This window comes from Salmo trutta, chromosome 18 (genome assembly GCF_901001165.1).
Source record: "Salmo trutta chromosome 18, fSalTru1.1, whole genome shotgun sequence".
In the NCBI taxonomy this organism is placed as follows: Eukaryota; Metazoa; Chordata; class Actinopteri; order Salmoniformes; family Salmonidae; genus Salmo; species Salmo trutta.
Window position 1 is genome coordinate 55,495,472 of NC_042974.1, and position 24,315 is coordinate 55,519,786.

At 42.1% G+C, this 24,315-nt stretch overlaps 1 protein-coding gene across 2 annotated transcripts in view; it reads right to left on the reverse strand.

The window, feature by feature from the left end:
• Positions 1-820: 820 nt before the first annotated feature.
• Positions 821-24,315, reverse strand: part of anxa11b (annexin A11b) — a 28,323-nt gene continuing 4,828 nt past the window's right edge. Inside the window, exons 1-15 of one of the 2 annotated variants that reach the window (XM_029699108.1) lie at positions 22,298-22,334; positions 21,992-22,255; positions 21,825-21,856; positions 21,408-21,560; positions 21,059-21,146; positions 20,693-20,787; positions 16,102-16,215; positions 15,438-15,528; positions 14,581-14,660; positions 13,348-13,404; positions 9,781-9,874; positions 9,333-9,428; positions 9,050-9,108; positions 2,415-2,537; positions 821-2,214 (exon numbers count right to left, since the gene is read on the reverse strand). In XM_029699108.1, coding sequence (XP_029554968.1) covers positions 2,155-2,214; positions 2,415-2,537; positions 9,050-9,108; positions 9,333-9,428; positions 9,781-9,874; positions 13,348-13,404; positions 14,581-14,660; positions 15,438-15,528; positions 16,102-16,215; positions 20,693-20,787; positions 21,059-21,146; positions 21,408-21,560; positions 21,825-21,856; positions 21,992-22,255; positions 22,298-22,325 — 1,434 coding nt within the window. In that variant the 5' untranslated portion in view covers positions 22,326-22,334 and the 3' untranslated portion in view covers positions 821-2,154. Of the gene's footprint in view, positions 2,215-2,414; positions 2,538-9,049; positions 9,109-9,332; positions 9,429-9,780; positions 9,875-13,347; positions 13,405-14,580; positions 14,661-15,437; positions 15,529-16,101; positions 16,216-20,692; positions 20,788-21,058; positions 21,147-21,407; positions 21,561-21,824; positions 21,857-21,991; positions 22,335-24,315 lie in introns of those variants that run through there. The other variant, XM_029699107.1, reaches the window with a different exon arrangement.

Here is a 24,315-nt window from a genome sequence, read left to right on the forward strand (position 1 = left end):
AAATCAACCACAGCTTCCAAATTGGCTCATTCATCCCCTCTGAAACTCTTCCCCAGGTCATTGCTGTAAAATAATGTGTTCTCAGTCAATTTACCTGGTAAAATTAGGGTAAATAAGGGAGGGAAGAGAGTGGGAAAGATAGAAAAAGAGAGGGGGGGGGGGGGTCTTTGGAATATTGCCTTTGAATACATTTCTCTCATCCTCCATTTCATCCACTATTTTTAGCAGCCCAGCTAAAGCTCTCTGCTGTGCTAAAACCACTATCTGGTGTGGCAGTGAACTCTAACGCAAACCAACCTTTTTCTCAAGTCCCAATTGGCACCCTATTGGATGGGCCTTGGTCAAAAGTAGTGCACTATAAAGGGAATAGGATGCCATTTGAGACACTATTTAATTTCCCCTCTCCCTCTCAGATAAGAGAGGAAGGCCCATGCAGAGAGGATACTTTCATATGAGCCTTTTCATTTCCACCTTTGACTGTAGGTAAGGTGAGGTAAATCTTGTCTCTGAAGAGGGATTGAATGTCAGCTTGACTTCGATGTGTCTGCGTAGGTTCAAGGTGCAAATGAAACAGGCCTTTGAAATGCAAATTATCAATGTTGTCTTAAACAGCTGTCTAATAGGGAAATGACTATTTAAGAAGTTATTAAATGTCTCTCAGTAGAGAAATTAGTCATTGCCTGGTCCCAAGTCTGTTTGTGCTCTTTCCATCTTCAATGCTGTCCTTGTCCAGCCTATGAGTGTAAAGGATTTGGCTTAATAGCACTCAGGCTATGACAATCAATATGAAGGACAAAAATCAAATTATTGAAACAGAAAATGAGTCAGTCAAAATATTTTAATTGACACTAAGGATGCCGTTATAAGCCTGTGGATGAACTTTACAACAATCAAATGATTGTAAACGTTTGTACAAACTAAGGCAGCACTTTTGGGCCATTGTGACAAGTAACAAAAGTGGTATTAATATAATAGCTATATACTGTGCCAGAAGTGATCATTTTCCAGTTACCATGTCTCAGTGGATCCATTGCCAATTTCACTTGTGTATAAAACCTGCTCTCTACTGGCATAACATTTTACTACATGTATACCGGTTATAGATACCTATGTAATGAATAAATGTTTCACGTTTGGCAAACAGTTGCACAATGACTTACATTCAAATTACGGTAAAAATGGCAATGAACGATTACATGAGAAACAAATATTGACTTGTGTGGAACTAAATAGCTTTCAAAATAGATGGTATAACATTGAAAGAGTTGCATGCCATGGCGGGTTTTGGGTCTGCAGCATAAAAGGCAACATTGTGTTTATATCTGGGAAACAAGCAATGTTGGAAAATTGGAATGGAAAAATTGCCTACAAAAAATGGAAAATTGCCTACATTAATAAAAGGTGTCACTAACAGAGAAAAATTTGGGGAAAAATGTGTGGTGATATTTCATTATTATTGGCTTTCATTCTAAATGAAACAAGGTGCTAATTTGCAAAGAATATAGTAGTAGTCAGCAATAAAACTGTAGGATACAACATTTTGTATATCTTAAGTATCTAAATCTCCTAAAATATTTGCACGTGTTTACACAAAGGCTTTAACATCCAGAAATGTTAATATACATTTAGTTTTTGGCAGAAAGCTAATCATTTGTAAATTATAGTACTGTATTTTAGTATACAATGATACTATCCTGATAACATGAAATATGATTACACATATCATGATTTAAAAAACATTTGAAAATGCAGTGGTGTAAAGTACTTAAGTAAAAATACTTTTTCTATTAAGGGATCTTTACTTTTAATCAAGTGTGACAATTGGGTACTTTTTCCACCACTGTGAAAATGTATCAAGACTACACAATAACTGATTGCATATGCAGCAAAGAAAATAATTATCTTGCATATATCATTTAGTACATTATGGTGTGTGTGTTAGTAGTTAGTAATGAAATGTTGCATTGGAGTGAGAGACACAAGTAAGGCTAAAATAACGACATGCATCACAGGTTGATATAGGATCGTGTCTGGCACATTCTTATGGACTAGCACACTCATAGAAATTAGAACGGCCATAGCACCTCTGAATTGAAATATTCTCATTCTAACTCTATGACTTCACTGTCCTGGTTGATGTAGACGAATTTCCCTCTAATCACTTCCACCACACAGCTTCAGCAGCATCTTCTTGTAGTCACCAGAGGTGTCACCCTATCAGATGGAGAGAAAAAAACAGTATTAAATGCGTCATTTTCCATTAGATAAACCAAGAAATGAATATAATTTAATTGTGAATTATTATTCATTCATTTCCATAATTTTGGCAGCAATCCATCTCCATAGCATAAAATCAATGGATTGATTCCAATAAAATACTTTTAGCATAGTGATTATTTGTGTAAGGTACATACAGAGATGGCGGTGTACAGCGATTTGCCGTAGGTCTGCTGATACACCTGTCTGATGTCCAGCATGTCCACCTCAGAGCGAGTCACCATCACCCGAATCAGAGTCCTGTCCTTGGTCCCAGCCCCCTGGGAACACATAGTACAGAGTCAATACTAAACATGAATTAAAGGATTTATATCACAGAGGGGTTAAGGCATCAGTATGCCTCAGTTCGGCTGGCGCCAAGCCAAACTCGTGCTCGCATACTCCTTTAAAAATTTGAAAAAAGCGGCAATAGTACCGTTTGTCCATTTTGAGACACCGTAGCCAGTATACACTTCAAAATAGTCCGAATTAATCCAAGATGACTCAAGAAATCTGTCAATAATTTTGACGTTTTTGCAATTTTACATTTAACTAAAATATTCGGTGCAGTATTTATCAGTGAAAAAAATGTGCATGAAAACGAGTCATCTCTCATTGAATGACAACAAAGACTTTATTGAAGAATCCCTACTTTTGACCAATCACCGACAAAGGGGCATAGACTTCAGCTACTGACTTTGGCTACCAACTTCGGCTTGCCTCGAGAAAATAAATGTGCCCGAATAGTTGAAAAAACCCTTACCGAAGTCCAAAACTTTACAAAATGTCATCATAATATAAGCATAATCTCTTTACTCAACACAGTAGGTGACATCCCATGAAGTAGCCCTGAAATATAGCTTGTAGTCTCCATCACTCCATCACCCCTATTACTAGCCTGTTCAAACTCTCTTTCTTATCGTCTGAGATCCCTAAAGATTGGAAAGCTGCCATGGTCATCCTCCTCTTCAAAGGGGGGAGACACTCTAGACCCAAACTGCTACAGACCTATATCTATCCTACCCTGCCTTTCTAAAGTCTTCGAAAGCCAAGTTAACAAACAGATCACCGACCATTTTGAATCCGACTGTACCTTCTCCGCTATGCAATCTGGTTTCCGAGCTGGTCATGGGTGCACCTCAGCCACAAACGATATCATAACCGCCATCGATAAAAGACAATACTGTGCAGCCATCTTCATCGACCTGGCCAAGGCTTTCGACTCGTGTCAATCACCGCATTCTTATCGGCAGACTCAACAGCCTTGGTTTCTCAAATGACTGCCTCGCCTGGTTCACCAACTACTTCTCAGATAAAGTTCAGTGTGTCAAATCAGAGGGCCTGTTGTCCGGAGCTCTGGAAGTCTCTATGGGGGTGCCACAGGGTTCAATTCTCGGGCTGACTCTTTTCTCTGCATACACCAATGATGTCGCTCTTGCTGCTGGTGATTCTCTGATCCACCTCTACGCAGACGACACCATTCTGTATACTTCTGGCCCTTCTTTGGACACTGTGTTAACAAACCTCCAGACGAGCTTCAATGCCATACAACACTCCTTCCGTGGCCTCCAACTGCTCTTAAATGCAAGTAAAACTAAATGCATACTCTTCAACCGATCGCTGTCCGCACCCGCCCGCCCGTCTAGCATCACTACTCTGGACGGCTCAGACTTAGAATATTTGGACAACTACAAATACCTAGGTGTCTGGTTAGACTGTAAACTCTCCTTCCAGACTCACATTTAAGCATCTCCAAAATTAAATCTAGAATCGGCTTGCTATTTCGCAACAAAGCATCCTTCACTCATGCTGCCAAACATACCCTTGTAAAACTGACTATCCTACCGATCCTTGACTTCGGCAATGTCATTTACAAAATAGCCTCCAACACTCTACTCAGCAAATTGGATGTTGTCTATCACAGTGCCATCCGTTTTGTCACCAAAGCCCCATAACCTACCCACCACTGCGACCTGTATGCTCTTGTTGGCTGGCACTCGCTTCATATTCGTCGCCAAACCCACTGGCTCCAGGTCATCTATAAAGGTCTTTGCTAGGTAAAGCCCAGCCTTATCTCAGCTCACTGGTCACCATAGCAGCACGCGCTCCAGCAGGTATATTTCACTGGTCATCCCCAAAGCGAACTCCTCATTTGGCTGCCTTTCCTTCCAGTTCTCTGCTGCAAGTGACTGGAACTAATTGCAAAAAAAATCACTGAAAGCTGGAGTCTTATATCTCCCTCACTAACTTTAAGCATCAGCTGTCAGAGCAGCTAACCGATCATTGCACCTGTACATAGCACATCTGTAAATAGCCCACCCAACTACCTCATCCCCATATTGTTATAAAAAAAAATATCCTTTGCATCACATTCATCTTCTGCACATCTATCACTCCAGTGTTTTATTGCTAAATTGTAATTATTTCGCCACTATGGCCTATTTATTTATTGCCTTACCTCCCTAATCTTACTACATTTGCACACACTGTATATAGATTTTTCTATTGTGTTATTGACTGTACGTTTGTTTATTCCATGTGTAACTCTGTGTTGTTGTATGTTGTCCAACTGCTTTGCATTATCTTGGCCAGGTCGCAGTTGTAAATGAGAACTTGTTCTCAACTGGCCTACCTGGTTAAATAAAGGTGAAATAAAAAAATACACAAAAATCCCTACGGCGTCTAAATGTGTGTGTGTGTTAGTGCTGAGTGATTAGTGCTTTTTGAGTTTGATTCGGTTTCGGTTCGATTATTAAAAAATAATCACGGTCTTCTATTTCGGTTTCAATTATTTGGGTTGAATGCTGTAACACAGAATATTTTTTTTAAAGGATCCCATGATGGTAGTCACTGCCCATTACTGCCTATTGCTTCTTAAGCATCTTTTTTTTACTAAAATATTTCAGTTGTGTATATTATATTTGTTTTATTTGACTGCTGCCTATGCGGTCTGACAAAAATCACTATTTTGTAGTTCTTCAAAGTAAATAAGGCATAATTTTATGACTGCTGAATACCAACTATTAAATCACTTAGATCATTTATTTTCAGGTAGAGATACACAACATGAGCAAAAGTACGTGGACACCTGCTCATCGAACATCTCATTCCAAAATCATGGGCATTAATATGGAGTTGGTCCCCCCCTTTGCTGCTATAATAGCCTCCACTCTTCTGGGAAGGCTTTCCACTAGATGTTACAACATTGCTACGGGGACTTGCTCACATTCAGCCACAAGAGCATTAGTGAGGTTGGGCACTGATGTTGGGCGATTAGGCCTGGCTCGCAGTCGGTGTTCCAATTCATCCCAAAGGTGTTCGATGGGGTTGAGGTCAGGGCTCTGTGCAGGCCAGTCAAGCTCTTCCACACCCAATTTCAACAAACCATTTCTGTAGGGACCTCGCTTTGTGCACTGGGGCATTGTCATGTTGAAACAGGAAAGTCCTTCCCCAAACTGTTGCCACAAAGTTGGAAGCACAGAATCGTCTAGAATGTCATTGTATGCTGTAGCGTTAATATTTCCCTTCACTGGATCTAAGGGGCCTAACCCGAACCATGAAAAACAGCCACAGGCCATTATTCCTCCTCCACCAAACTACACAGTTGGCACTATGCATTGGGGCAGGTAGCGTCTCCTGGCGTCTGCCAAACCCAGATTCATCCGTTTGACTGCCAGATGGTGAAGCGTGATTCATTACTCCAGAGAACGAGTTTCCACTGCTCCAGAGCCCAATGGCGGAGAGCTTTACACCAGCCGATGCTTGGCATTGTGCATGGTGATCTTAGGCTTGTGTGCGGCTACTCGGTCATGGAATCCCATTTCACGAAGCTCCCGACTAACAGTCATTGTGCTGACGTTTCTTCCAGCGGCAGGACAGACGATTTTTACACGCTATGTGCTTCGGCACTTGGCGGTCCCGTTCTGTGAGCTTATGTGGCCTACCACTTCACTGCTGAGCCTTTGTTGCTCCTAGACATTTCCACTTCACAATAACAGCACTTACAGTTGACTGGGGCAGCTCTAGCAGGACAGACATTTTACAAACTGACTTGTTGGAAAGGTGGCATCCTATGACGGTGCCACACTGAAAGTCACTGAGCTCTTCAGTAAGTCCATTCTGCTGCCAATGTTTGTCTATGGAGATTGCATGGCTGCGTGCTCAATTTTATACGCCTGACAGCAACGAGTGTGGCTGAAATAGCAGAATCCACTAATTTGAAGGAGTGTCCACATACCTTTGTATATATAGTGTACCTCGCGACGCAACAGCTGCTTTCTATATCACCTCAAGATTGCACATTCTTCCGCCTCTGCCATAGCATGCGTAAAAGAAACAGACCGGACAAGTAGATGCGCAATGGATTATGGTCATTGTAGTTAATTACCACGCTTTATGCACTAAATTATGTAGAATTGACCTGTTGGAAACTACAACTCCCTATTACATCGCACAGTTCAGGCTGAATCTGATTTATCTCTAGACAAAGAAGAAAAAAACTAAACGAAATGGAATTCAAATAATTGAACACTGTCAATTAGTTGTTGAAAAAATGTTGGTTAATCACTCAGCACTAGTGTGTGTGTGTGTGTGTGTGTGTGTGTGTGTGTGTGTGTGTGTGTGTGAAAATATGTCTAAATCAAATCAAATTTTTATTTGTCACATACACATGGTTAGCAGATGTTAATGCGAGTGTAGCGAAATGCTTGTGCTTCTAGTTCCGACCATGCAGTAATATCTAACAAGTAATCTAACCTAACAATTTCACAACAACTACCTTATACACACAAGTGTAAAGGAATGAATATGAATATGTACATAAAAATATATGAATGAGTGATGGCCGTACGGCATAGGCAAGATGCAGTAGATGGTATAGAATACAGTATATACATATGAGATGAGTAATGTAGGGTATGAAAACATTTATAAAGTGGCATTGTTTAAAGTGGCTAGTGATACATTTAATTACATACATTTTTCCATTATTAAAGTGGCTAGAGTTGAGTCAGTAATGTTGGCAGCAGCCACTCAATGTTAGTGATGGCTGTTTAACAGTCTGATGGCCTTGAGATAGAAGCTGTCTTTCAGTCTCTCGGTCCCCACTTTGATGTACCTGTACTGACCTCGCCTTCTGGATGGTAGCGGGGTGAACAGGCAGTGGCTCAGGTGGTTGTTGTCCTTGATGATCTTTTTGGCCTTCCTGTGACATCGGGTGGTGTAGGTGTCCTGGAGGGCAGGTAGTTTGCACCCGGTGATGCGTTGTGCAGACCCCACTACCCTCTGGAGAGCCTTACGGTTATGGGCGGAGCAGTTGCCGTACCAGGCGGTGATACAGCCCGACAGGATGCTCTCGATTGTGCATCTGTAAAAGTTTGAGTGTTTTTGGTGACAAGCCGAATTTCTTCAGCCTCCTGAGGTTGAAGAGGCGCTGCTGCGCCTTCTTCCCCACGCTGTCTGTGTGGGTGGACCATTTCAGTTTGTCCGTGATGTGTACGCCGAGGAACTTAAAATATTCCACCCTCTCCACTACTGTCCCGTCCATGTGGATAGGGGGCTGCTCCCTCTGCTGTTTCCTGAAGTCCACGATCATCTCCTTTGTTTTGTTGACATTGAGTGTGAGGTTATTTTCCTGACACCACACTCCGAGGGCTTTCACCTCCTCCCTGTAGGCCATCTCGTCATTGTTGGTAATCAAGCCTACCACTGTAGTGTCGTCTGCAAACTTGATGATTGAGTTGGAGGCGTGCATGGCCACGCAGTCGTGGGTGAACAGGGAGTACAGGAGAGGGCTGAGAATGCACCCTTGTGGGGCCCCAGTGTTGAGGATCAGTGGGGTGGAGATGTTGTTTCCTACCCTCACCACCTGGGGGGCGACCCGTCAGGAAGTTCAGGACCCAGTTGCACAGGGCGGGGTCGAGACCCAGGGTCTCGAGCTTAATGACGAGTTTGGAGGGTACTATGGTGTTAAATGCTGAGCTGTAATCGATGAACAGCATTCTTACATCGGTATTCCTCTTGTCCAGATGGGTTAGGGCAGTGTGCAGTGTGATGGCGATTGCGTCGTCAGTGGACCTATTGGGGCGGTAAGCAAATTGGAGTGGGTCTAGGGTGTTAGGTAGGGTGGAGGTGATATGGTACTTGACTAGTCTCTCAAAGCACTTCATGATGACGGAAGTGAGTGCTACAGGGCGGTAGTCATTTAGCTCAGTTACCTTAGCTTTCTTGGGAACAGGAACAATGGTGGCCCTCTTGAAGCATGTGGGAAGAGCAGACTGGGATAAGGATTGTTTGAATATGTCCGTAAACACACCAGCCAGCTGGTCTGCGCATGCTCTGAGGACGCGGCTGGGGATGCCGTCTGGGCCTGGAGCCTTGCGAGGGTTAACACGTTTAAATGTTTTACTCACATTGGCTGCAGTGAAGGAGAGCCCGCAGGTTTTGGTAGCGGGCCGTGTTAGTGGCACTGTATTGTCCTCAAAGTGAGCAAAGAAGTTGTTTAGTCTGTCTGGGAGCAAGACATCGTGGTCCGCGACGGGGCTGTTTTTTATTTTGTAGTCCGTGATTGACTGTAGACCCTGCCACATACCTCTCGTGTCTGAGCCTTTGAATTGCGACTCCACTTTGTCTCTATACTGACACTTAGCTTGTTTGATTGCCTTGCGGAGGGAATAGCTAATAGCTAAGACACTATAGTGATAGGGACTACAAACAATGTCTCATGGCGGCTACCCGTAAACACGGTTTAAGAACATTTCCATCAGCGGAGTGGGAAACAGTTTTCTTTCCTTACCGCCATGGCCTTGTGAAGCCTCTCTGCAAAGTATTCAGGAGTGTTCCTGATGCATTTCACTGCAACACAACAAGACAAGGCTTTACTTCATAGAGTAGAGACATGACTAACCTTCATACTGGCTTAGTCCCAAGTAGCAACCCATTCCTCCTTTAGAGCCCTATGTAGACACTGTGCATATCAAACCAAACCAAAGTGATCCTGAATCATATGATTTTCAACACTCATCAGTCAACAGGAATTTCAGATCCAAAAAGTGCTAGATGGTTATTTCTGAACTTACCAACAGCCACCATGCCATCCTCCACATCTCCAGACATCTCCCTGCAGATGCTCTTCACGATGTCTCTGCCACACATCTGTTGGTACTCATGGAACACTAGCAGAAACAAGAACCATGGGCAGGGTTGTTATAAACATGTCATAAGGTTGTTATAGCCATAGGCAGGGTTGTTATAACATAGGCAGGGTTGTTATAAACATGTAATAAGGTTGTCATAATATACTAATAAGCCATGGCTGTTATAACCATGGGCAGGGTTGTAATAACATGTAATACGGTTGTTATAGCCATAGGCAGGGTTGTTAAGCATGTAATAAGGTTGTCATACTAATGAGCCCTTTGCAAAGTTGCTATAACCATGCGCCGGGTTGCTGGAACCAACCCTGTCGGCCAGAACAGTGAACTGACGTGGTAATATAAACACAGATACTGCAGGATGGTTAGCTACCTGCTCTCAGGTGGGGTTTGCTCCTGGCACACAGTATGGCGTTGAACTGGGACTCATCTGTCCCCACTTTGTTCTCCCCGGCAGCATACAGTTTCTAAACACACAACATAACATGATCAGTTTCTAAACACACAACATAACATGATCAGTTTCTAAACACACAACATGATCAGTTTCTAACGCACAACATGATCAGTTTCTAAACACACAACATAATCAGTTTCTAACGCACAACATAATCAGTTTCTAAACACACAACATAACATGATCAGTTTCTAAACACACAACATGATCAGTTTCTAACGCACAACATGATCAGTTTCTAATGCACAACATAACATGATCAGTTTCTAATGGACAACATAACATGATCAGTTTCTAACGCACAACATAATCAGTTTCTAACGCACAACATGATCAGTTTCTAAACACACAACATAACATGATCAGTTTCTAACGCATAACATGATCAGTTTCTAAACACACAACATAACATGATCAGTTTCTAACGCATAACATGATCAGTTTCTAATGCACAACATAACATGATCAGTTTCTAAACACACAACATGATCAGATTCTAATGCACAACATGATCAGTTTCTAACGCACAACATGATCAGTTTCTAATGTACAACATGATCAGTTTCTAACGCACAACATGATCAGTTTCTAACGCACAACATGATCAGTTTCTAAACACACAACATGATCAGTTTCTAACACACAACATGATCAGTTTCTAACACACAACATGATCAGTTTCTAACGCACAACATGATCAGTTTCTAAACGCACAACATGATCAGTTTCTAACACACAACATAACATGATCAGTTTGTAACGCACAACATGATCGGTTTCTAACGCACAACATAACATGATCAGTTTCTAACGCACAACATGATCAATTTCTAAACACACAACATAATCAGTTTCTAACGCACAACAATATCAGTTTCTAATGCACAACATGATCAGTTTCTAACGCACAACATGATCAGTTTCTAACGCACAACATGATCAGTTTCTAACGCACAACATGATCAGTTTCTAACGCACAACATAACATGATCAGTTTCTAAACGCACAACATGATCAGTTTCTAACACACAACATAACATGATCAGTTTCTAACGCACAACATGATCAGTTTCTAACGCACAACATGATCAGTTTCTAATGCACAACATAACATGATCAGTTTCTAATGCACAACATAATCAGTTTCTAACGCACAACATGATCAATTTCTAAACACACAACATGATCAATTTCTAAACACACAACATAATCAGTTTCTAACGCACAACATAACATGATCAGTTTCTAACGCACAACATGATCAGTTTCTAACACACAACATAACATGATCAGTTTCTAACGCACAACATGATCAGTTTCTAAACACACAACATGATCAGTTTCTAAACACACAACATGATCAGTTTCTAATGCACAACATGATCAGTTTCTAAGCACAACATGATCAGTTTCTAAAGCACAACATGATCAGTTTCTAAAGCACAACATGATCAGTTTCTAAAGCACAACATGATTAGTTTCTAAAGCACAACATGATTAGTTTCTAACGCACAACATGATTAGTTTCTAACGCACAACATGATCAGTTTCTAACGCACAACATGATCAGTTTCTAACACACAACATGATCAGTTTCTAACACACAACATGATCAGTTTCTAAAGCACAACATGATCAGTTTCTAAAGCACAACATGATTAGTTTCTAAAGCACAACATGATCAGTTTCTAACGCACAACATTATCAGTTTGTAACGCACAACATGATCAGTTTCTAATGCACAACATAACATGATCAGTTTCTAACGCACAACATGATCAGTTTCTAAACACACAACATAACATGATCAGTTTCTAACACACAACATAATCAGTTTCTAATGCACAACATAATCAGTTTCTAATGCACAACATAACACGATCAGTTTCTAACGCACAACATGATCAGTTTCTAATGCACAACATGATCAGTTTCTAACGCACAACATAACATTATCAGTTTCTAACACACAACATGATCAGTTTCTAATGCACAACATGATCAGTTTCTAATGCACAACATAACATTATCAGTTTCTAACACACAACTGCTCTTAAATGCTAGTAAAACTAAATGCATGCTTTTCAACCGATCGCTGCCCACACCCACCCTCCCGACTAGCATCACTACTCTGGACGGTTCTGATTTAGAATATGTGGACAACTACAAATACCTAGGTGTCTGGCTTGACTGTAAACTCTCCTTCCAGACTCACATTAAGCATCTCCAATCCAAAATTAAATCTAAAATCGGCTTCCTATTTCGCAACAAAGCCTCCTTCACTCACTCACGCCGCCAAACATACCCTCGTAAAACTGACTATCCTACCGATCCTCGACTTCGGCGATGTCATTTACAAAATAGCCTCCAACACTCTACTCAGCAAACTGGATGCAGTCTATCACAGTGTCATCCGTTTTGTCACCAAAGCCCCATATACCACCCACCATTGCGACCTGTATGTTCTCGTCGACTGGCCCTCGCTGCATATTCGTCGCCAGACCCACTGGCTCCAGGTCATCTATAAGCCTTTGCTAGGTAAAGCTCCGCCTTATCTCGGCTCACTGGTCACGATAACAACACCCACCCGTAGCACGCGCTCCAGCAGGTATATCTCACTGGTCACCCCCAAAGCCAACACCTCTTTGGCCGCCTTTCCTTCCAGTTCTCTGCTGCCAATGACTGGAACGAATTGCAAGAATCGCTGAAGCTGGAGACTTATATTTCCCTCACTAACTTTAAACATCAGCTATCTGAGCAGCTAACCGTTCGCTGCAGCTGTACACAGCCCATCTGTAAATAGCCCATCCAATCTACCTACCTCATCCCCATATTGTTTTTATTTACGTTTTGCTTTTTTGCACACCAGTATTTCTACTTGCACATCATCATCTGCACATCTATCACTCCAGTGTTAATCTGCTAAATTGTAATTACTTTGCTACTATGGCCTATTTATTGCCTTACCTCCTCACGCCATTTGCACACACTGTATATAGACTTTTGTTTTTTTTAAATGGTGTTATTGACTGAACATTTGTTTATTCCATGTGTAACTCTGTGTTGTTGTTTGTGTCGCACTGCTTTGCTTTATCTTGGCCACGTTGCAGTTGCAAATGAGAACTTGTTCTCAACTGGCCTACCTGGTTAAATAAAGGTTAAATAAAAAATAGAAACTGATCATGTTGTTTATTGTTTTAACACACAACATGATCAGTATCTAACACAAAATAACACTATCAGTAGAAGCATGAAATGCTTGTTTAACTCTTTGGAATCATACGGCTGCCAATATTTTTTGAATTCGATTTTTTAACATGAATATTGGCAGACACATGCTTCCTTAAGTAAAGTTTCAGATCAGAAATGAAACAAATAATGTCCAATTTCGTATAAGCCTACTGGGTATATAAGCACTATTGTGACATCACAAAGATCTTTAAAACAATTGAATTTCTATTATATTAACAGAACAGTGTTCACCTGAGCATCCTGTTTGGCCATGTTGGTGTCCACTTGTTCCCTCTCGTCTCGATTTCCCTTCAAACAGGGAGCAAAAAGATGGTTATACTACAAAAGAAATGGATGCGTCCCAAATGGCATCTTATTCCCTATATAGTGCACTGCTTTTGACCAGTGCCTGGGAGGCAGACAATATTATTCCACGGGGGGGGGGGGGGGGGGGGGAATCTGGAAACCCTTACAAACTATGAATAGTGGAATACTGGTAGCTAGGAAGGAATTTGAGGCATGGAAACTCAACTTCTCCTCCCCAATTTCAGTAATTGCTTCCATAAATCTTCCAGGGTATCTTTATGGGTGTGTATCCTAAATTACACCCTATTCCATTTATAGTGCACTACTTTTGACCAGGCCCATACGGTTCTGGTCAAAAGTAGTGCACTATATAGGGAATAGGCTGCAGTTTTGGGATGCAACCATAGACCCATTGCTTGTTGAAAAACCCAGACCCAGCCGCATCAAAAGTTTTGGGCACATATTCGCAGTAGAAAGGGGTATGTTTACATTGAAGTGGATACGATCACATTCAACTTCAAATACAGCTCCTGCAAGTTAACAAACACATAATCAGATGGTCATCGTCTACAACATTGCAGATGTCATTGGAGGACTGATTACGTAGCAAGCCAGCGAGGCAAGGTAAAATATCCCAAATAGAGCTAGGTAAAACCAGAAGAATAATAACTTGTTGAACATAGCTATAGCCATCAGTCTTGTGTGTTTTCATGGTCATCACTCACACACGACTAAGTTTGTCAATGTCCCAACATCAGTGTATAGCTATCTGCTACAGGACTTTTTGCTGCGAGCATACATGTGCACCACTCCAATATGACGTTTGCTTGTAAACAAAAAATGGCTCTATAATAGGCTGTACTTCCTGTAGTAGATGTTTATCTTGAGAGGGCAATAGCAGTTTCATACAAATCTGGTTTCCCGAGTCTTTTTCGCTTGTTCACTTCATTAAAATAATATGACATTTCAGAAATTGTTAACACAAATTAAAGATATGTCTAATTTGTAGCCATTAGATAGCCAGTTTGAAGTGCAAGAGCACCGACTTTGTTGAGTATTAGGGTGTCATCGTGAATCAGCTTTAGCCTTCACTTTCAAAGATGTTACACAATGATAACGATTAACAACACATCAATAACATAACAAAAACCCATCGATAACATATCAATAAAAAGTTACCTGACAGAGTGAGACGAGGAGCCTACGGAAGTGTCCTGAGGTGTCGTTACTGATGGAATCCTCCAGGGTCTTACCATACTCTGAAACAAACAGCATTTCAATACATATTCTTAAACGAACAGCATTTCAGTCAGTTACACACAGGGCAGGTGTCTAGGCTCCTTACTTTTTTCAATCTTTACTAATGACATGCCACTGACATACAGATGGCTCAACACTATACATGTCAGCTACTACAGCGACTGAAATGACTGCAACACTTAACAAAGAGCTGCAGTTAGTTTCAGAGTGGGTGACAAGGAATAAGTTAGTCCTAAATATTTATAAAACTAAAAGCATTGTATTTGGGACAAATCATTCACTAAACCTCAACTAAATCATGTTGAAATTGAGCAAGTTGAGGTGACTAAACTGCTTGGAGTAACCCTGGATTGTAAACTGTCATCAAAACATATTGGTACAACAGTAGCTAAGATGGGGAGAAGTCTGTCCATAATAAAGTGCTGCTCTGCCTTCTTAACAACACTATCAACAAGGCAGGTCCTACAGGTCCTAGATTTGTCGCATCTTGACTACTATTCAGTCGTGTGGTCAGTTGCCACAAACACACACGATAACATACGCATTATACACACAGGTACACGTGGATTTTGTACTGTAGATATGTGGTAGTGGTGGAGTAGGTGTGTTGTGAAATCTGTGAATGTATTGTAATGTTTTTTAAATTGTATAAACTGCCTTAACTCTGCTGGACCCCAGGAAGAGTAGCTGCTGCCTTGGCATTTTAGCTACTGTTGCCTTGGCAGCAGCTACTGGGGATCCATAATAAATACAAATAATAAATACACAGCTCTTACCATGTTTGTAAATTTGATTGATTTCTCTGATTTCTGCATTGGAGCGAGATGACAGGATCTCAATCAGACATGCTTCATCAGTACCTGCACCCTGAGAACAAAAACCAGCCAGGGTTAAGTATACAGTAAATATATAAATGCTATGTGTATGAGTTCCAGAAATGATCTAGAAGACAATAATAATTACTGGCCAGGTGCAATAAAGTAATACTTATTCTGTACAGCTACAGTAAATCACCACATAGTTCACCATATAGTTTGTGGTTCAAGACAAGAATACATCAATGCCCAAGTAATACTTGTTCTCTACAAGCTACAGTAAGTAGCTAAATCACTTTTGTTCACCAGATAGTAAGATGGGTGATTCCTCAGGCCTCAACATACCTGACTTTTACTGTCTTTAATTGAGTTTTTCTTTCTGTTTCATACTGAAATGACTCACAAAAGAGGCCTAATATAAAGAGTGGAATAACCTGGGTGGTGTTCAGTAGGCACGAAACAGAAGAAAACGGTCCATAACGGACTGAAACGGGGAGGTAATATCAGAACTTGTCCAATAAGAAGCTTGTTTCTGTTGTTTTGTTTCAAAATGTTATCCGACGTTTTGCTCTAATGAACACGACCCTGGTATAGTCTAAGAGTAAACAAAAGAACCCGTTCAAACCGATATGGCTTCTTTGAGTTCAGATGCATCGAACTTGGCTGGTGTCTGCAACATGGCAATAGCCAGCTTCTCAAAACTCCCAGTCAGCTCAGACTTTAGATCGTGGAATAAATCCTGTGAAAAAGAAGATTGTGTAAGAGGTCACTCAACATACAGTAAATCTGTGCCCCAAATGTGCTGCTGCTCCACCCAATTCCCTTTACAGCACACTACTTTCGACCAGGGCTCATAGGGGAATAAATAGGGAATAGGGTGTCATTTGAGACTGTGGTGTAAATTAACCTGTTGGGGCTAGGGGGCAGTATTTTCACGGCCGGATAAAAAACGTACCCGATTTAAACTGGTTACTACTCTTGCCCAGAAACGAGAATATGCATATAATTAATAGATTTGGATAGAAAACACTCTAAAGTTTCTAAAACTGTTTGAATGGTGTCTGTGAGTATAACAGAACTCATATGGCAGGCCAAAATCTGAGAACATTCCATACAGGAATGCCCTGTCTGACAATTTGTTGTCCTTCTGTTGCATCTCTATCGAAATTACAGCATCTGTGCTGTAACGTGACACTTTCTAAGGCCTCCATTGGCTCTCTAAAGCCACCAGAAAGTGGAATGGGGTGTCTGCTGTCTCTGGGCAAAGTATAGCAGCATAGTTTGTAAGTGGTCAGCCTGGGGACAGTGAGACTGAGATGCGAGTTCACGAGACTTCTCCATTTCTTTTCTTTCAGCCTTTGAATGAATACAACGTTGCCCGGTTGGAATATTATCGCTATTTTACGAGAAAAATAGCATAAAAATTGATTTTAAACAGCGTTTGACATGTTTCTAAGTACGGTAATGAAATATTTTGAAATTGTTTGTCACGAAATGCGCTCGCGCGTTACCCTTTAGATAGTGACCTGAACGCACGAACAAAACGGAGGTATTTGGATATAACTATGGATTATTTGGAACCAAAACAACATTTGTTGTTGAAGTAGAAGTCCTGGGAGTGCATTCTGACGAAGAACAGCAAAGGTAATCCAATTTTTCTAATAGTAATTCTGAGTTTAGTGAGCCCCAAACTTGGTGGATGTCAAATTAGCTAGCCTGTGATGTACTCAGAATATTGCAAAATGTGCTTTCGCCGAAAAGCTATTTTAAAATCTGACATAGCGTTTGCATAAAGGAGTTCTGTATCTATAATTCTTAAAATAATTGTTATGTACACTGCTCAAAAAAATAAAGGGAACACTTAAACAACACAATGTAACTCCAAGTCAATCACACTTCTGTGAAATCAAACTGTCCACTTAGGAAGCAACACTGATTGACAATAAATTTCACATGCAGTTGTGCAAATGGAATAGACAGCAGGTGGAAATTATAGGCAATTAGCAAGACACCCCCAATAAAGGAGTGGTTCTGCAGGTGGGGACCACAGATCACTTCTCAGTTCCTATGCTTCCTGGCTGATGTTTTGGTCACTTTTGAATGCTGGCGGTGCTTTCACTCTAGTGGTAGCATGAGACGGAGTCTACAACCCACACAAGTGGCTCAGGTAATGCAGCTCATCCAGGATGGCACATCAATGCAAGCTGTGGCAAGAAGGTTTACTGTGTCTGTCAGCGTAGTGTCCAGAGCATGGAGGCGCTACCAGGAGACAGGCCAGTACATCAGGAGACGTGGAGGAGGCCGTAGGAGGGCAACAACCCAGCAGCAGGACCGCTACCTCCGCCTTTGTGCAAGGAGGAGCAGGAGAAGCACTGCCAGAGCCCTGCAAAATGACCTCCAGCAGGCCACAAATGTGCATGTGTCTGCTCAAACGGTCAGAAACAGACTCCATGAGGGTGATATGAGGGCCCGACGTCCACAGGTGGGGGTTGTGCTTACAGCCCAACACTGTGCAGGACGTTTGGCATTTGCCAGAGAACACCAAGATTGGCAAATTCGCCACTGGCGCCCTGTGCTCTTCACAGATGAAAGCAGGTTCACACTGAGCACGTGACAGACGTGACAGAGTCTGGAGACGCCGTGGAGAACGTTCTGCTGCCTGCAACATCCTCCAGCATGACCGGTTTGGAGGTGGGTCAGTCATGGTGCGGGGTTGCATTTCTTTGGGGGGGCCGCACAGCCCTCCATGTGCTCGCCAGAGGTAGCCTGACTGCCATTAGGTACCGAGATGAGATCCTCAGACCCCTTGTGAGACCATATGCTGGTGCGGTTGGCCCTGGGTTCCTCCTAATGCAAGACAATGCTAGACCTCATGTGGCTGGAGTGTGTCAGCAGTTCCTGCAAGAGGAAGGCATTGATGCTATGGACTGGCCCGCCCGTTCCCCAGACCTGAATCCAATTGAGCACATCTGGGACATCATGTCTCGCTCCATCCACCAACGCCACGTTGCACCACAGACTGTCCAGGAGTTGGCGGATGCTTTAGTCCAGGTCTGGGAGGAGATCCCTCAGGAGACCATCCGCCACCTCATCAGGAGCATGCCCAGGCGTTGTAGGGAGGTCATACAGGCACATGGAGGCCACACACACTACTGAGCCTAATTTTGACTTGTTTTAAGGACATTACATCAAAGTTGGATCAGCCTGTAGTGTGGTTTTCCACTTTAATTTTGAGTGTGGCTCCAAATCCAGACCTCCATGGGTTGATAAATTGAATTTCCATTGATTATTTTTGTGTGATTTTGTTGTCAGCACATTCAACTATGTAAAGAAAAAAGTATTTAATAAGATTATTTCTTTCATTCAGATCTAGGATGTGTTGTTTAAGTGTTCCCTTTATTTTTTTGAGCAGTATATTTTGTCAACGTTTATCATGAGTAATTTAGTAAATTCGCCAGAAGTTTTCGGTGGGTATGCTAGTTCTGAACATCACATGCTAATGTAAAAAGCTGTTTTTTGATATAAATATGAACTTGATTGAACAAAACATGCATGTATTGTATAACATAATGTCCTAGGAGTGTCATCTGATGAAGATCATCAAAGGTTAGTGCTGCATTTAGCTGTGGTTTTGGTGACATATATGTTTGCTTTGAAAATGGCTGTGTGATTATTTTTGGCAGGGTACTCTCCTGACATAATCTAATGTTTTGCTTTCGCTGTAAAGCCTTTTTGAAATCGGACAATGTGGTTAGATTAACGAGAGTCTCGTCTTTAAAATGGTGTAAAATAGTCATATGTTTGAGAAATTGAACTTATAGCATTTTTGAGGTATTTGTATTTCGTGCCACGCGATTCCACTGGCTGTTGACTAGGCCATAGAAGTTAAATATTAATTATATACTATACTGTTTAATTAGACACAGTGTCTCCCGACCCCTCCTGTCTCAGCCTCCAGTATTTATGCTGCAAAAGTTTATGTGTCAGGGGCTAGGGTCAGTCTGTTATATCTGGAGTATTTCTCCTGTCTTATCTGGTGTCCTGTGTGAATTGAAGTATGCTCTCTCTAATTCTCTCTTTCTTTCTCTCTCTCGGAGGACCTGAGCCCTAGGACCATGCCTCAGGACTACCTGGCCTGATGACACCTTGCTGTCCCCATTCCACCTGGTTGTGCTGCTGCTCCAGTTTCAACTGTTCTGCCTGCGGCTATGGAACCCTGACCTGTTCACCGAACGTGCTACCTGTCCCAGACCTGCTGTTTTCAACTCTCTAGAGACAGCAGGAGTGGTAGAGATACTCTGAATGATCAGCTATGAAAAGCCAACTGACATTTACTCCTGAAGTGCTGACCCGTTGCACCGTCTACAACCACTGTGATTATTATTATTTGACCCTGCTGGTCATCTATGAACATTTGAACATCTTGGCCATGTTCTGTTATAATCTCTACCCGGCACAGCCAGAAGAGGACTTCCCACCCCTCATAGCCTTGTTCCTCTCTAGGTTTCTTCCTAGGTTTTGGCCTTTCTAGGGAGTTTTTCCTAGCCACCGTGCTTCTGCACCTGCATTGCTTGCTGTTTTGGGTTTTAGGCTGGGTTTCTGTACAGCACTTTGTGACATTAGCTGATGTAAGAAGGGCTTTATAAATAAATTTGATTGACATACTAGGCTGTTTTACTTAAGAGAATTGTCTATTGTTATATGTTAGTATTTTTACTGATACAGGCTTGTCGTGTGACTTAGTCATAAATCTTGGCATACAGATAAGAGCCGTTCGGGTGCGACCTCAGTATGTACAATCCTGTTTTCACAATCTACAGGAACTTAGATGTGTGAAAACAAGCAGGAAGGAACAGACAGTTGATGTTGCCACCATTATCTGAACAGATAAGCTAAATCTGCTTTTACACACCATGTTCCGTCCCTGTTTCCATCTGATAAACTGCCACGTAGACAAAATAGGTGGTCGTTTTTCTATAAGAGAGAGAACTCTGTTCATTGGGCTTTCCTAACGATGCACTGAGTGGTTGTTATTGATTGCTTCATTTTTGCAAATGTTATAATAAAGTTGTTTTGAAGAATAGTCTCTCTCTCTCCTTTTGGTTAGAATTACCACTACAGGATGCAGACATAGAACACTACATGGAAGTTAAACTAACAGCAACAATAGCAGACAATAGAAGAAACCACAGTCATTACTCTAGTGTAAACCTCACCTTCCCATAAGTGGTTTTGTAGGCGGCAACCATTGGAACCCTCTGCTTGCTGGTGCGGCTTCCAAGAAGCTCAATTATAGCGGACTCATCCGTGCCTGTTGAAAATAATCTATTATTAGCAGTTTAACTGGTAGTAGATGGAATGTGTATCACTAAATAGTGTGCTCTTAATTGTATAATATTCTACATATGCATCTAGCCATTGAATATTTATAGAATATAATAAAATAACTATTTTCCCAGAAGGAACTTCAGTTATGTAATGTGCATCTCTTAATAATGTGTTATTAGAATTTTATTGAATCTCATCAAATCCTTCATACATCTATCCATGATAGTGAATGTCTATAATGATGAACTACTGACCAAAGCCCTTCATGGCCTTGCGGAGGACTTCCACATCCCTCAGAGGGTCAGCACCTGGGTGGTCCTTTATCGCACCCCTGTAACCTCTCTAATGACAAATACAAACAAGTACTGAAAATGAAGCAAGGAAATGCTGAAACAAGGAAATGCTGAAACAAGGAAATGCTGAAACAAGGAAATGCTGAAACAAGGAAATGCTGAAACAAGGAAATACTGAAACAAGGAAATACTGAAACAAGGAAATACTTTGTAAAGCATATTAGGAAAAAGCTATGTAAATACATTTAAATACAGGTTAATGGTTTCAATCCACATGACACAAACTGAAAAAGAAACAAGAGATTCTCACATTGATGGCAGGTGAATGGGGAATAGCCGGAGCACCACCTCCGTATCCTGGCATGGAGGGGTTGGGTGCCGGGGCTCCTCCAGGGTAGCCAGGCATGGGCTGCTGTCCTGGGGCAGGGCCTCCTGGGTATCCCTGGGGCATACCTCCGCCTGGCTGAAATGGAGAAAACTAGGTGATTAGCTGGTATCACATTACTGGCTCTGGTTATGTCCCAAATGGCACACTATTCCCTAAATAGTGCACTACTTTAGAACAAGGGCCCATAGGAATGGGGAGCCATTTGGGACATAATGACATGGTAACAGGGTGTGTAGATCAGGTCGTAAATAAAACCAGCTGATTTAGAGCCTGTCAATATGTTGGTAGTTACTTGGTTCTTAGTTAGCTACTTGATACAAGATAATAAGTCATATTTACCATTCCACCAACAGGGGCTCCACCCCACCCACCTAGAGAATGAAGAGACAACAAGTAAGTGATGTTGCATGATTTTAATGAACAGGATAACTCCAAACCAGAGCAAGCACACTTTTGCACTACCATGAAAACAAAATACTAATGTAGTCCCAAAATAATAGCCTTACCTTGTGCTGGAGGAATGGAAGGATAACCTCCGGCCTGCTGGGGAGGGTAGCCCCCTGCCTGGGGGGGGTAGCCCCCTGCCTGGGGTGGGAAGCCGCCGGCTTGGGTTGGGTAGCCGCCGGCCTGGGGTGGGTAGCCGCCGGCCTGGGGTGGGTAGCCGCCGGCCTGGGGGGGATATGCACCCGGTTGTGGGGGGTAGCCACCTGCCTGGGGAGGGTAGCCACCTGCCTGGGGAGGGTAGCCACCTGCCTGGGGAGGGTAGCCACCTGCCTGGGGAGGGTAGCCACCTGCCTGGGGAGGGTAGCCACCGGAAGGAGGGTAACCTGGATAACTCATCTTTAGGACCTGAAAGGCGCAAGTATTTAAAAATATATATTTTTTATACAGTTGAAGTCAGAAGTTTACATACACTTAGGTTGGAGTCATTAAAACTCATTTTTTAACCACTCCACAAATGTCTTATTAATTAACAAACTATAGTTTTGGCAAGTCGGTTAGGACATCTACTATGTGCATGACACAAGTCATTTTTCCAACAATTGTTTACAGACAGATTATTTCACTGTATCACAATTCCAGTGGGTCAGGAGTTTACATACACTAAGTTGACTGTGCCTTTAAACAGCTTGGAAAATTCCTGAAAATTATGTCATGGCTTTAGAAGCTTCTGATAGGCTAATTGACATCATTTGAGTCAATTGGAGGTGTACCTGTGGATGCATTTCAAGGCCTGCCTTCAAACTCAGTGCCTCTTCGCTTCACATCATGGGAAAATCAAAAGAAATCAGCCAAGACCTCAGAAAAAAATTGTAGACCTCCACAAGTCTGGTTCATCCTTGGGAGCAATTTCCAAACGCCTGAAGGCACCACGTTCATCTGTACAAACAATAGTACGCAAGTATAAACATCATGGGACCACGCAGTCGTCATACCGCTCAGGAAGGAGACGCGTTCTGTCTCCTAGAGATGAACGTACTTTGATGCGAAAAGTGCAAATCAATCCCAGAACAACAGCAAAGGACCTTGTGAAGATGCTGGAGGAAACAGGTACAAAAGTATCTATATCCACAGTAAACCGAGTCCTATATTGACATAACTTGAAAGGCTACGCAGCAAGCAAGAAGCCACTGCTCCAAAACAGGCATAAAAAAATCCAGATTACGGTTTGCAACTGCACATGGGGACAAAGATCGTACTTTTTGGAGAAATGTCCTCTGGTCTGATGAAACAAAAATAGAACTGTTTGGCCATAATGACCATCATTATGTTTGGAGGAAAAAGGGGGAGGATTGCATGCCGAAGAACACCATCCCAACCGTCAAGCACGGGGGTGGCAGCATCATGTTGTGCGGGTGCTTTGCTGCAGGAGGGGCTGGTGCACTTCACAAAGTAGATGGCATCATGAGGTATGATGTCAGAGCACCTTCTTCCAGTCATAATTTAAATGATGTTTGGCAAACTCCAAGCGCTTGCGTCTGTGTCTTGGGGTTAGAAAGGGCTTTCCTCTGGAAACCCTTCCAAAAAGCCTGTGGTTGTGGAGGTGGCGTCTGATGGTGCTTTTTGAAACGGATTTTGTTGCTTCTCTCACCATCCTCCTCCCTATCCTGGGGGCAAAATGCATTTGCATCCTCCACCCGTGACTTTTTCAACTGTTCCATATCTTTAGAATTTTTTTATAATTGCCCTGACAGTGCTCAGTGGTATATTCAATCATTTGTGGATCTTCCTGTAGCCATTACCATATTTATGAAGGTTTACGACCATCGACCGTAAAAATGGCACTGGAGCAGAAGGCAGACGTTATACGTGACCCCAAACGATTGTGTTTTTTTGTTTGTTTATCTGTAACTTATTTCTTTATTATTTCTGTACATAATGCTGCCGCTACCATCTCTTATGACCGAAAATAACTTCTAGACATCAGGACTGCGATAGCCGAGGACTTTAATGCAGGGAAACTTAAATCAGCTTAACCTAATTTCTATCAACATGTTAAATGTGCAACCAGAGGGAAAAGAAATCTGGACCACCTATACTCATTTTACATTTTAGTCATTTAGCAGACGCTCTTATCCAGAGCGACTTACAGTAGTGAATGCATACATTTCATACATTTTTTCTCCGTACTGGTCCCCCGTGGGAATCGAACCCACAACCCTGGCGTTGCAAACACCATGCTCTACCAACTGAGCCACACGGGACTCCACACAGAGAAGCATACAAAGCTCTCCCTCGCCCTCCATTTGGCAAATCTGACATAATTCTATCCTCCTGATTCCTGCTTACAAGCAAAAATTAAAGCAGGAAGCATCAGTGACTAGATCAA